General features: G+C 45.5%; 2 protein-coding genes across 4 annotated transcripts in view; one reads left to right on the top strand and one right to left on the bottom strand.

The window, feature by feature from the left end:
* MED15 (mediator complex subunit 15) overlaps window positions 1-14,345 on the bottom strand; it is a 46,021-nt gene extending 31,676 nt beyond the window's left edge. For all 3 annotated transcript variants that reach the window (XM_063315904.1, XM_063315905.1, XM_063315906.1), the window contains exons 1-2: window positions 14,208-14,345; window positions 161-248 (exon numbers count right to left, since the gene is read on the bottom strand). In XM_063315904.1, the coding sequence (XP_063171974.1) occupies window positions 161-248; window positions 14,208-14,263 (144 nt within the window). In that variant the 5' untranslated portion in view covers window positions 14,264-14,345. The remainder of the gene's footprint in view (window positions 1-160; window positions 249-14,207) is intronic.
* Window positions 1-14,356, top strand: part of CCDC74B (coiled-coil domain containing 74B) — a 172,107-nt gene that overhangs the window by 39,860 nt on the left and 117,891 nt on the right. The window lies entirely within an intron of this gene.

Genomic DNA, 14,356 nt, shown 5'->3' with positions numbered 1-14,356 from the left:
ATGCCCAATGCCTCCCAGGAGGGCAGGGAGAAACTTCTGTATGGAATCCCAGAGAGCAGCCACCTCGACTTGGAGCCTCCCTGGCTGTTCAGCTTCCTCCTTGCAAAGTCTAAGTCCTCACCCTCACGTGTCTCCTCCAGCAAGGAAAGGAATGCCTTACCCGTGTTTTGGCCTTCATGAAAACATGGTTTTCCATTTCTTTGCTAGTCTTGTTGTGAGCAACACCAGCCCTTCTCATGGCATCTTCACTGTAAGAAACAAAAAACAAGAGTCTGCTCAAGCTACTGGAGCAAAACTGGGGCAGCCCAAGACAACTCTCAGGTGTTTGTGCAGCACATCCACCTCAGTTTATGGCACAGCTACGGTGAATGGGCCCGAAACTTCACCTGGTTTTTCTTCATGGCAACACCTTTGACTGCTGTAAAGAAAACACACTGAAAACCAGCTGTGGATTCTGTTCATTTATTTTCCAACCCTAATGATCTTCCTAGCAGATTGCTTGCCAAAGCCCCTTCTCTGCCTTGTCAGGGGGTTGGATCTGAACAGAGACTGCTCTTCCTTTAATGGCTGTTGCTGGCTTCTCCTACACCCAGCCCTCCTGTTTGCTTCCCCTGCAGGCTCTGAGACACAACCCATGGATTGTGCTTTGTTGACCCAACCAGGTCACCATTTTTAGAGCTCTAAAGGCACAAGGACACTTCCTTGCCTATAAGCAGTAAGACATATGGACAGTGCAAGGAACTGCAAGCTGCCCAGGCTTACCGGGACCAAAAAGCAACAGCCCTAGCCAATGTCCACTGAAACGAAGTCTTCTCCTGGAGGAAGAAGAATTCTGGTCTCTGACTGGGGAGGGGGAAATCAGAGGAAAGCCCTCCTTTCAAAGCTGAGTATACTGGACCCTCCTTTCCTCCAGTTAAAGGTAGGGCTCTTTTGTGAGTGTCTTCATTCATCATTTCAATTTGTGATTTCCACAACCACTATTTCATATACAACTACGGCCAGCTTACAAGGGTGAGAAACCAAAATATAGACAAATTAACACAGGAACAGAAAGGGCCACACCAGGAAAAACAATACAATTAAGCACAAACAGATTCAACAGCAGGCTCATAATCATCTTGGCACAAGGTCTTCCAAGGCTCTCTGGAAGGACAGAACAGATCTGAGGGGCAAGGCTATTCCAGAAGGCAGCAGAGAAGCATGCCTCCTAGGTCTCACAAGACCAAATTGCCAACCTGATCGAATTTTATTGGACAGGCAGACTAAAATGAAGACAGATGATCCTGCAAATAACTTGGCCCTATGCCATACAGGACTTTATAGAATGAAACCAGCATGTTGAATTGCATCTGGAAGCCAACCAGTAGCCAGTGCAGCTCACACTACTGCATTCTGGATCAGCTGATTTCTGTGTGGTCTTCAAGGGCACCTCCATTAAAGTACACTGCAGTAATTCATATGTAAGGTGGCTAAGGCATGAGTGGTCATGAGCAGGGCATCATGATCCAAGAAAGGGCACAGCTGGTACACCAGATAAATCTGTGGAAAGCCTTTCCTGCCTATAGCTGCTACCTGCTTCTCGAGCAACAGCTGTGAGTCCAGAAAGAAAACCAAACTACACACTTGTTCCATATGGGGAAGCGCAACCCCATTGAAAAATAAAGTTAGTAAATCCCTGGAACCAGATGGTTAATGAGCCCCCAGCCTCTTGGTCTTGCTCCAGTTCAGCTTCAACCTTTTTCTCCCAATCCAGACCTCAACAGCCTCTAGAAATAAGACAACGCATTGACCACTGTCTAGTTGGTCCAGACAGATACCATGACTGATGATATCGAATGCTGCTAAGAAATCTGATTTTGATGTGAACCTGGAGTCTGGTGAACCAGAATAGTTGCACTACCCACATCGTGGCTCCACCAGAGATCATTCACAAATGCAACCAATGCCATCTCCATGCTACAGACAGGAGTAAAACTGGACTGAAAAAAGGCTAGCTAATCCACTTCCTCCAGGGCTCTCTGGAGCTGCAATCTGAATGCCCAACTTCTCAACAACCTTCCCCAAAATGGGAAGGCTGGTGACAGGTTGGATATTAATCAATACTATTGGGTCCAGAAATGTTTCTTAAGAAGGTGCACTTCTGCCTCCATCAAGGGATCATCCTCTCACTCCAGAACGAATTCATCACCACTTGGATCCCACCACATGCCACTTCCCAGGAGGCCTTAATCCAGTCAGGAGGGGCATGGATCTAACATGTTTACAGTCCCAAGAACCCGCTCCACTTCCTCAAAAGTCATAGGCTCAAACTCTTCCCAGATAAGAGGCAATACCCAGCCTCAGTCAACCACACTGGGCCTGCTGCAAGAAACACAATTAGCAAGCACTCCTCTCAAGGATCCTGCCACTTGCAACATCATGCCTTCCTGCTTCTACATCCTTCTTTAGACCTCCAGCTGACTCCAAGATGTCTCAAAAATGTGTCAGTCCAGAACAGGGGTAGGAACCTTTTTTAGATTCTTGATGAAGTTGGCAGGAATGACACTCTAGGTAAGGTTTAAGGGTCAAAATTGGTGTCTTAACCTTCATAAAGATTTGAGAGATACATTTTACTTCTTAATCCACTTGCTTTCCAACAGGTTTAAAAATTTTGGAGCCATCCAATATGGGGAAAGGACTCTGGTGATTGTACTGGGAAGGCAAGGCAGATGCCTGGACTGTCCAACCTTGAGCTGTCAGAAGGGATCTTTCCTTTTTGTGAAGCTTTTCATGAGAGGTGGAAAACCAAATCACTAGACAAGCAGAAACCACACAGGGAACTTTGCTAATGAGCATTATGGGAACACTGAATGGATATTTAAACAGAGAAAAAAATTAAATTAAATTAAATGCCTCCAACATAGAAACCCTGGCTAGCAAATGTATCTATTGTTTCTTGAAAGGCTTGACTCATACACAGGCTCTGGAAGGCTTAATGGTGGGATGGGAAGAAACAAGTTGACATTGAACCCAACCAAGACAGAGTTATTTGTTTATTCAGTGAGAGCTTCTGCCAGCTCTAGTGTTGTCTCTCAAAGGATTAGCCTCATCCCTGAGAGAAAGCACACCCATGACATGGAAATCCTCTGGAGTCATGGCTACTGCTGGATGGGTAGGTAGCTCCTTGGCCAGAAGGATCTTTGGGAGCTCCAGCTGCAGCCTGACCCAGGGTGAGAGAGCACTGAGACAGCAACTCCCACTCTCATCAGTGCTCAGCTCGTCTAATGCACTCTATACGGGGCTGCCTGTAAAGACCATCTGGAAACTGCAGTTGGTACAAAATATGTGCTTTTGGCACTAGACTCCTCAAGCACATTACAAGGCCCACATCAGTTGCCAATAGGTTTCCAGGTGAAGTTTTAAAGTGCTGGCTTTACCTTTGGTCCAATGTGACTGAGGTACCTTCAGGACTGTCTACTTGAACTACAATCAATTCACTTGGTAAGAACATCTCAGGAAAGAACTTCTAGTTTGTGATGGTGGTGTAAGTAGTTACCTCTCTCGTCCCTCCCAAATTTTTATTTATTTTTTATCCCAGCTTTATTGTTTTTATAAACAAGGCGGCGAACATACCTAATACTCCTTCCTTCTCTTCTTTTCCCCACAACACCAAACCTGTGAGGTGGGTTCCGCTGAGAGCGCACGACTGGTCAAGGTCACCCAGCTGACTTTCATGCCTAAGGCAGGACTAGAACTCACAGACTCCTGGTTTCTAGCCCGTTGCCTTAACCGCTAGACCTAACTGGCTCTCCCTCTCTAATTTTCTCCTTAAAACTATATGAAATCTTGCACTGCGGGGACATTTCATTAATCTGGGAAATTAAATATGTTTCCATGGTAAAGTTTTCATTTTAACTGATTATTTGGCTCTAAGCAAGTTGACTAGAGCCAAGAAATATGCTTCAGCTCCATCAGTCAGTCAGTTGCTCTCTGAGTGAGATGGACGGTGACTTAATCTGAAGTATAAATAAATAAAATAAATCATTAGTTGCATCCTCACCACCCACACCACCAAGGGCAGGAAAGGAATGATGCTTAATTTACTAAAAATAATTCTTTGCTAATTAAAGGCTTTGAAGCTAATCCAATAAACTACCTCCAGGCACTGAGTGCAGAGAAAGTTTCTAGTCTGGAGGATCAACTGTAAGCCCAGAAAATGCTTGATAATGACAGAGTCTTGAATAACTAGATCAGCTTTTTAGGATCCCAAGTAAGTAGGAAAAATCTGCATGTAACTGGTATTGAAGCTATTCCTGCTCAAAATTCTCTGGTAGAGTTAATGGAAATTTTTTTTAGAGACGTACGTACACTGCTAGCTGACTTAATTGAATCGACATGTTAATAAAATTTATTTATCATATTTTTATTACCACTCACCTCCCCCACTTGGGGGACCCTGGGCGGTTTACAATAAAACAGTATAAAATACAATAAAAACAGAATAATATCAATAAATATACATAAAATATAATAAAATCTAAGCGATGGCAGATCTAATTCCACCCAAAGGGGACCAGAACCGGTTCCGGCAGGACTAGGGAACCAACCAGCCCCACGAGTGGCTCTTCCTCTCCCCATTCCAGGCATGGTGACAAAACCAGGTCCTCAGCCGTTTCCTGAAGTCCAGAAGAGAGGGGGCCAACCTCACTTCCGGGGGAAGGATGTTCCAAAGGGCGGGAGCTGCTGCAGAGAAGGCCCACCTCCTAGACCCAGCCAGACGGGATTGCCTTGCAGACGGGGTCCGTAGCATGCCCTCTCTGCATGACCGGGTGGGACGGGTTGATGTAACGGGGATGAGACGGTCCCTTAGGTAACCTGGACCCGTGCCATGTAGGGCTTTAAAGGTGATAACCAACACCTTGAATTGGACCCAGAAGCAAATTGGCACCCAGTGCAGCTCGCGGAGCAAGGGAGTAATATGTGCTGATCTTCAGGCACCAAAAACTGCCTGCACAGCTGCATTTTGGACCAGCTGTAGCTTCCGGATACTTTTCAAGGGTAGCCCCATGTAGAGCACATTATAGTAGTCTATATGGGAGATGACCAGAGTGTGAGTGACTGTTCAAAGGGCCTCTCGCTCCAGGAAGGGGCGTAACCGGCGCACAACACGACGTTATGCAAAGGCCCTTCTGGCCATAACAGCCACCTGCTCTTCAAGCAGGAGTCGTGAGTCCAAGAGGACCCCCAAGTTACGCACCGGGTCTGTCTGGGGCAGTGCAACCCCACCCAGAACCAAAGATGGCAAATTCCTAGGAGCCGAGGAGCCGTTAACCCACAGCCACTCCATCTTATTGGGGTTCAGCTGAAGCTTGTTGTTCCCCATCCAGACCCCAACCGCCCCCAGGCACCTGGAGAGGGCAGTCACTGCATCGCTTACTTCCCCCGGGATGGAGATGTATAGTTGAGTATCATCAGCATATTGATGATACCTCATCCCGTGAAGACAGATGGTCTCACCTGGAGGTTTCATGTAGAAGTTAAAAAGGAGAGGGGAGAGTACCAATCCCTGCGGCACCCCACAAAGGAGGGGCCGTGAGCCCAATCTCTCCTCCCCTATTAACACCAACTGGGACTGGCCCTGGAGGAAGGAGGTGAACCAGCGTAAAACTACGCCACCCACCCCCAACTCCCTGAGCCGCCCCCAAAGGATACCATGGTCGATGGTATCGAAAGCCGCTGAGAGGTCAAGAAGAGCCAGGATGGATGCACTGCCTCCATCCTGCTCCCGCCAGAGATCATCCATAAGTGTGACCAATGCAGTTTCTGTCCCATATCCGGGCCTGAAACCTGACTGAAAGGGGTCCAGATAATCCACTTCCTCCAGGATCTTCTGGAGCTGCAGTGCCACCACCTTCTCAACCACCTTCCCCATAAAAGGGAGATGGGAGACTGGACGAAAATTATCCAGCACAGTAGGATCCAGTGATGGTTTCTTGAGGGGGCGCACCAGCGTCTCCTTAAAGGCCGCCAAAAACACCCCCTCCTGCAAGGATGTATTTACCATCAACTGGACCCAACCACATGTCACCTCCTGAGCTGCCTTCACCAGCCAGGAGGGACACGGGTCTAATTGACAGGTGGTGGCATTTACAGTCCAGAGGATCTTGTCCACTTCCTCAGATTCAACAGGATCAAACTGCTCCCAGATAACTGGGTAAGTACGTTTCCATGGCATCTCCCCAGACCGTTTCACATTTGGAGTCCAACTGAGAGTGAATCCGAGTGATTTTATCCTGCAGATGCTCCGAAAACTCCTCAGCACGGCCCCGTAGATGATTTTCTGGGACCCCTTTCCCTAACAGGGATTGTGTGATCCTAAACAGGGCTGCTGGGCGGCATTCTGCAGATGCAATAAGATCGGAGAAATACTGACGTTTCGCCACTCTTACCGCCACAAGGTAGGCCTTAATCGCGGCTCTAGCTTGTGTTTGGTCGGGTTCAGTCTTTGTCTTCCTCCAGCGGCGCTCTAGATGTCTCTTAAGCCTCTTCAAAACCCTCAACTCCTCCGTAAACCAAGGGGAGTGTTGGGTTGAATGAGGCAAGAGAGGCCGCACAGGCACGATCCTATCCAGGGCCCCAGCTGCCTCCCTATTCCAGGCTGTAGCCAGGGACTCCACCAGACCGTGCAGCAGGTCCTCAGGAATAACCCCCAGCTCCCTCTGAAACCGCACTGGGTCCATCAGTCGCCGGGGGCGGACTGATCGAATAGGTCCTGCCTCCCTGTGGAGCGGGGCAGCATATGAGAATCTCAAAGTCACCAGGGCATGATCTGACCATGACAAAGGGGAAAGATGTAACTCTCTCCTCAGATCACATTTCCACTGCTCCGACAAGAAAACCAAGTCTGGAGTGAGGCCACTATCTTGAGTCGGGTCCCGAATAATCAAGTCAGGCCGGTGGCTGCCATGGTGGCCATGAACTCCCGGGCTGCCTCTGAGGCCCGCCCCAGGGATGGCAGGTTGAAGTCCCACAGAACCGTAAGCCTGGGGAACTCCACCGCCAACCCCAAGACCACCTCCAGCAGCTCAGGCAGAGAGGTTGCTACACAGCAGGGAGGCTGGTACAGCAGCAACACTCCCAACTGCTCTCAGGCACCCAACTTGAAAAATAGGGTCTCACAACCAGCTACTTGTGGAGCAGGGCCCCTGAAGGCCACTAGAGACTCTCTGATGATAACTGCCATCCCTCCTCCCCTGCCCTGGCATCTCAGCTGGTGCCACACCTGAAACCCGACTGGGCACATCTCCGACAAAGCCCAAAACCCTTCCAGGCCCAGCCAGGTTTCGGTAATACACAACAGGTCTGCCCCCTCCTGTGTGATCAAATCACATATTAGGGGGGCCTTGTTGTTATCTGGCCTGGTGTTAAGCAGCAGCAGCCGGAGGCCAGGGCTCCGCGTCTGCTGTCCAGGACCTGGGTTTAAGCCCGGAGGGTTGGAACACGCTACACGTAATAAACACCTGGAGTGTCTTCCTCTATGATGATTCACCCTCCGGCTTCCGTCATAACATCCCCTGCCCGTCACCACCTTGATGAAATGTCCCGCCCTATATCCCCCAGGCTCCACCAGTCCAGCTGCCTCCAGTTCTGGACCTCCAGAATTCCTGGCTTGAAGTAAGGATCCCTCCATTCTCCATTCTCTCATACCATCGCACACACTTCCCACAACCATGAGGGGATGGTGGGCCCCCCAGCACACCAGCTCTCGCTCTTGGTGCTGATAGGCCCAACCATCACCCGGGCACTCACTATTCTCACTATGCCACCCCCCCAGCCTCTCTCACTAGGCAACAGGGGGCATCAGATCCACTCCCCTCCACCCCGTCTCTCACTCATCCCCCTAACATAAACATCAGGGGCTGGAATCAATTTAATTACTGTTCACTGTTGTATGCTACTACAAGCAAAAAGATTCTGTGTCAATTTCAACACGATTCAGCAAACTCTCAATCAGAATGGGGTCCCAGCAACTGAAGATTAAAATATCCATTTCCCTGAGTTTACCAAAGTAGCAGCACAAAAATGGAAATGTTTCAGTAAAGCTCACAGACAAGCCTTTGCGGCTGCAATATTTTACGCGTGCTTTCCTTTCACGTTCTGCATCAAGGGGAAATTTAAAATTTTTAGATCCCCTCCTCTGCTAAGGCTTTCCTCACAGGACATAAAACCAACATGTCTCTTTTTCCAGATGTTTAGTTTGATCTCCAAGTAGAGCCTCGTGTGGCGCAGAGCGGTAGGCAGTAGCATTGCAGCCGAAACTCTCCCATGACCCAGGTTCGATCCCAGCAGAAGCTGGATTCTCTCTTGGGTAGCCGGCTCAGGTCGACTCAGCCTTCCCTCCTTCCGAGGTTGTCGGTAAATGAGGACCTGGCTTGCTGGGGAAGGAGACGACTGGGGAAGGCAACAGCAAACCACCCCGCTGCAGTCTGCCAAGAAAACGTCCCAAAAGTGGCATCCCTCCAAAGGGTCAGACATGACTCGGTGCTGGCACAGGGGACCTTTCACCTTTCATAATGAAGTAATATCACCCTCACCGCCATTTACATAATACTAAAATTAGAAACGTTAAGAATGGAAACATTTTGCTTTCTTAGACTTCCCCCTCCACCCATATTCCTTACTATTTAGTAAGCTCCAGCTCACCATTGTATTATTTCTATCTCTCACCCAGGCAGGGTTTTGTCTATACTCTTTCTTACCTTCCTTGTTTTGTCCTCTTACACAGGTTTGTGTTTCCCCCGTTGTTCAAGCAGCGGTCATATAAGCCCGATGTTCTTCCAGGCCTTGGGATGGGGTGGTCAGTGCCCCCTTGGCCAGATGCTAGGGGTTAGTGGGATCTTGGGGGGGGGGGTCTTTTTGTCCAGTTTGGTTCTGTTGCATTTTAATTTTGTTATACTGTTTTTATATTGTTTGGTGTGTTGTAAGCTGCCCAGAGTCATTTGGAGTTGGGCAGCATCAAATCAAATCAATAATTTAAAGAATTAATACATCGTGTTGTAGTAGAGAAGAGCCACAAATGCATGTCAAGAAGTGATATGTTTTTTTCTTTTTATTCTTCCTTTTATTTTCTATTTCTATTTCTTCTTTTTAAACATTCATATGGGCATTTATTTTTTATTTAATCTGTATTTAGATAGCTATGAAGTAGTATTATGCAATACTGGAAACAATATCAATAAACATACATGCCAACATGTATCTTAAGAACAGGTAACTAACTATAGGCCAGGAGAAAACTTTTAAATGATTGTAATTAACATGAAAGTTTTAAGAGAGTCTAGGGAGCAATGTGTAATTTAACACACCTTAAATATTTAAAAGCCAATGTTGTCTTTTTAAAAGGAAATTAACAGAAAACAAAGATCTTTTGCTGAAAGATGGGACTGGAGAGGCTGATTTGACTAATGCTTTAGCCAGGTGGAAGGAGTAGTCAGCTTGATCCATAAATATCTTTCTTTTCAGGTTCTACAGGTGTGTGAACATTTTTTAATTTTGGTTGTATTGTTATCATTAATGTTGATGGACCTAATTTAAATTCCCCTGCTGTTTCATGAATATTTTCACTATTTAGATAGCATGTTCTATCTTACCATGGAGGGAGACTTCAATGAGAATTGGACAGGAATGTTCCCACCCATAAAACGCAATCATTAATGAGAACTGTAACTCAAGAATACATGAATAAATTAGATTTGATTGATGCTTTATATTTATTACATTCTAAAAAATGGGATTATACTTTTTATTCAGCTGGGCCTCAACATTTTTTAATAATTATTTATATTTTGGTCTCCTCAATATTCCTTCACTACTTTCAAGCATGCATGACTGACATCTCTTATATATCAAATGATAATTCAATCAGTTTACATTTACATATTCAAGGGCTTATTAAGCCACATGACAGTTGGTATTTTAATGTATTTATATTTAATAATAAAGAATTCATAAAGGAGATGAATTCTGAGACACTGTAATAGATTGAAATATTTTCAGGAAAAGTCACTTCCTTAATTTTTGAATGGAAGTTTTATAACACTTATATGCATGGTTGTATTGCTGTATATTCTTGCACTGAACAAGAATAATGTAGTTATTAAAATTTTAACTGCTGTTTTAGTCAGTGACTTCTTCAGTGATCATGTTGGGTTTATGGAAATTAGACATGAATTATACAGAGAGAACCCCCCCCCCATAAAAATTAACTAAAATTCAAGATGATTAAAAATAGGCAAGAAGGAAGCCTTCTGTTCTTACAGCCTGGGAACATTACTTTCAACAGAGACTACGCTCACTCCAAAACATCTTTTGTAGCTGAGCCTTTAATAATCTTAAGCGGACATGTAATTTTCCATGCAAAGTTCATATTCCACACCACACCATGCCAGAGTCTTAAACAAACTTGAAGGATCTTTCCAACATCTCATGCAGCCAGTGGCAGTGTTTTATATTTCCATTGCAATAAACAAAATTCAAGTGAAAATACAAGTGGTTCTATCATTGTAACTGTATCATTTTGGATTTCCTGCCAAAACCTAACGATGAGAGACATCATCACCATATATGCATATATGTGTCAGGGGACTGGCAGCAGATAGGTGGTGAATTCACAATAATATGAGCTAATTGCAACCACTTTTGCCACACTTCAAAAAAATTTTTCTAGAGTCTGAGCAAAGGAGTGAGCTACTTCCTGTTTGGAATAGCTGGAGCTCCAACACTGGTCTGAGAAACAAAAACCCAAGTCATCCTCCCATCATTGTCATAACCTATCCAGTGGCCTGTTTCCCTATCTGCTAAAATTGAATATACCTTAGACAGAGTTCCTTTCCCCACCAAAGCCCAGTAGCACAGAGTGACTCAAAATCGGTAATTTGGTCTAGCTGCAGCAGTCTTAATGGCTAGTGTTGTAAAAAAGTAAAGTTCAACATACGGAATTTCCACCCACTTTGCTTCAGATCTTTCTGTTGCAATTTCAATGGTTTCTAGGTTTCTTCCCAAGGAAAATAAATGTATTAATATTCTGCCAAGCACGTAAAACTTTATTCTCTACTAAGCAAGGCAGGCCTACACAACTCATCAAGGGGAAAGGGCCAATTTGATAAATTAAAAATCCTCATGGGCCATGCAGATCAGCTGTTCTGCAGCTAGCAGAGCAGCAAAAGTGCTGAAACTGGTGGCAGTAGCTTTAAATTTACTAGTTTTTAGAAAATGTCAGCAGGCCGTAGAAGGCCACTTGACAGGCTGCATGTTGTGCAGGCCTGCAGTAAGGTAGAGCTTGGAACAAATATGAAATTCTGGACATGGTTTTCATTTTAACAGTGGCAATTCTCTGTTAAGAGAATAAGCTTCTTCTTTCTCCATATAGAAAGATCTCTTTTAATATCCTTCCATATACGGCTGTAATTATAAATCAATATTTTGTTGAGTTTTTTGGGAACCAGATTATGCAGATTAATGTTTAAGTCTGCCACCTTTTGCAACCGTTCTAAATGATGAGCTATATGTCTTGCTTGGAGTTCTCAGATATGACAAGGTCACCTACATAAAAATCAAGCAAATATTTATGTGTCCCAACCACATATTCCTACAGACTACAACCAGGCTCAGGTTAGATGCTAAAGGTTCAATAGCAAGTGCAAACAAAAGAGGGTAGCCTTGCTTTTTTCCTCCAAGAAACAGGGATGGCTCTTGACTTTGTTCAACTAACTCTTATCTGGACAGAACTGATGGAATAAATCACATGAAAGAAATTACATCCTACCCCTAACTTGTCAAGTAAAACACTGGATCTGAATAAAGACAGGAAAGATCAAACCACAATTCTATCTCTTGATGAGGAAAAGGTTTTTGATGAAATCCATAGGCAGTGTTTGTATGGTACATTTGCTAAATTTGGATTTTCTGAAGGATTATTAAAATGGGTCCAGATTCTCTATGCAGCCCCCAGAAGCTGATGATCATCCTGGTAATGGTCATTTTCACTAACAGGGATGTCTCCTTGGCTTGGGCTATTATTAGACAAAGCTATAATGTTCGTGGGTTTTTTGCACAACCCACTACCATATAAATTGGCAATGTATGCTGATATTTTATTATGCCTGAACTTCATACTTCGATTCTGGTTCTGATATGCTTGATTCACGCATCTGAACAAGCTGCAGAATATTCTGTTAACTGGTTTAGGTGAGAATTAATGCCAATAAGCAAAAATGTGTTTTTTTCATACAGTAATTCTCTTTTTTGTATATGTACTAACTTTATTAACTATTAAGATATTCTTATTCCTTGGGATATATCTCAAATAATTACATTAAATATGAATAAAATATAAAAAGAAAAGGATCCCCCATGTGGAGATGGGTGGTGATAAAAATGTAATAAATAAATAATAATAAATAAAAAAGATATTTTCTTGGCTGATAGATGGGAAGTTTTAAGCCCAGTGTGTGTATACCCTTTGGAATAGGGTAAAGATTCTCAAAATGAATGCAATTCCTAGGTTACTTTATATCTTGCATGAAATTTCCATATTCATACCTGGAAAAACTTCAAAAACTCAGCTCACTGTTCTGTAGATTTCTATAGGCTTCTTCAATTCTGAAAATGTCTTTGAAAAAGATGTAGTTGCCAGTTATATGAGGATTTTGGTTTTCCAAATCATGAATTACACCATTATGCTTATAATTTCACTATTATCCAATTCTGAATGATTTTACTTAATGCAAATTCTTCTTCCTGGGCCCTTTTGGAATGCTCACATATAGTCTCTTTAATTATTGGGCCATTTGGGGTTCAAAAAGTAATTAGATGTTATCTCCCATCGGTATTACATTGATTAAAAATTGCAATGCATAATTTCTGGAAAAATGCATTTTGATCCTTTTTCTCACACCCACTGATGCTATGGGGATAATCCAAATCTTAAAAATGATTTTAAATTCACTGTTTATACGGAAGATTTGGGATGGTGGAATTTTTACTTTAGAACAATCACTGCATGATGATGATGAGTTTTAATCATTTTCTTTGTTAAAAAAAATGAGTAGCAACATCTATTGACATTTCAGTTTGGACCAGTGGAATTTTCAGCTTCAGATACCAAAATTATTAAAAGCAACTGCTAAATCTTATGAAATAAAAAAGCCAACAATTAGTATAAACATTTGTTTATAAATCAATTTCATATGCAAATTCTAAAGAATGAATCGGAGAACCCCTTTTTCTCTAAATAGGAAACAGTCTTAATGTCTGAACTAAAACTGTCAAGAGAACTTACTTATTTAAGAAAATGAATTTGGTGTTATTGTATCCCACTGTGTTTGTACAGAAGAGGTATGGACAAATCTTTGTGTTGCGGTTGCAATGAGATTACGATGATCATTAACAGAGAAGTTTGGCCATGTCCTAAAACGTTATTTTCTAGGAAGAATTCGTAACAACAAGCGGGGTGGTGGTGGTGGAAGACTTTCAGATCTCCAAACAAATGGGTGGGCGGGAGCTCTAACCGCTGCCTCTGAAGCGTTCTCCGAAAGGACGTGGTTGAATCCCCCCCTCCGTGACCCCTGAACGCAAGACTCCGCTCTCGCCAGGGGAGCCCCTTCTCCGCAGACCGCCTCAGGGTCCGGCTCCGCGGAGACCTCCTGCTCGGCTTCAGCCCCGGCTTCCTCCAGCCCCGTCCTGGGCAAGGCGGAGGGCGGCGGGGGAGTCTGCGCCTCGCTTCCCGGCGGGGGGAAGGGCGGCCTTCCTGCGTGGCTCCCCCACCCCGCCGCCGCCTCGCCCCACGAGCCCCCTCACGACGGCGTCGTCAGGTTCGGGGGGTCCATTCGGCAAGGCCATGCCTCAGGCGAGGCAGAGCTTCCCGCCACCCTGCGGACGGAAAGGCCGAGTCCGCGCCTCCTGCGGCGCCTCCTGTTCAGCCGCCCAGGTCGGCTCTGAGGCCCGAGGCCTGCCCCGGGGAGCCGCCGCTGCCCGGCTTCGCCCTTTACCGCAGCCCGTCCGCCCGGGGCTCGGCGAGCCTCCTGTTGCCGGAGCAGACTACCGCGTCACGCGGGCTCCCGCAAAACCAGTGGGCAGCTCCAGCAAGCAAGGCCGAGGCGCCTCCGGCCCTGCCCAACCGAGCAGCGGCCACGGCGGCTCCCTCGACCCCGGTTCCCCGCCCGACTCACATCTGGCTGACCAGCTTCTGCCGGAAGTTGGCGCTGCGCCAGTCGCTGTCCTCCATGCCGCCGCCGCCGCCACCGGCGCGTGAGCCAGAGCGCCTCCGCCAGCGGCCACCGGAAGTCCGTGGGCGGCGCTCGGCGGGCCGGATGCCGCT

This window comes from Candoia aspera, chromosome 15 (assembly GCF_035149785.1).
Source record: "Candoia aspera isolate rCanAsp1 chromosome 15, rCanAsp1.hap2, whole genome shotgun sequence".
NCBI classification, from domain to species: Eukaryota; Metazoa; Chordata; class Lepidosauria; order Squamata; family Boidae; genus Candoia; species Candoia aspera.
This window is presented reverse-complemented; position numbering and strand designations above follow the sequence as displayed.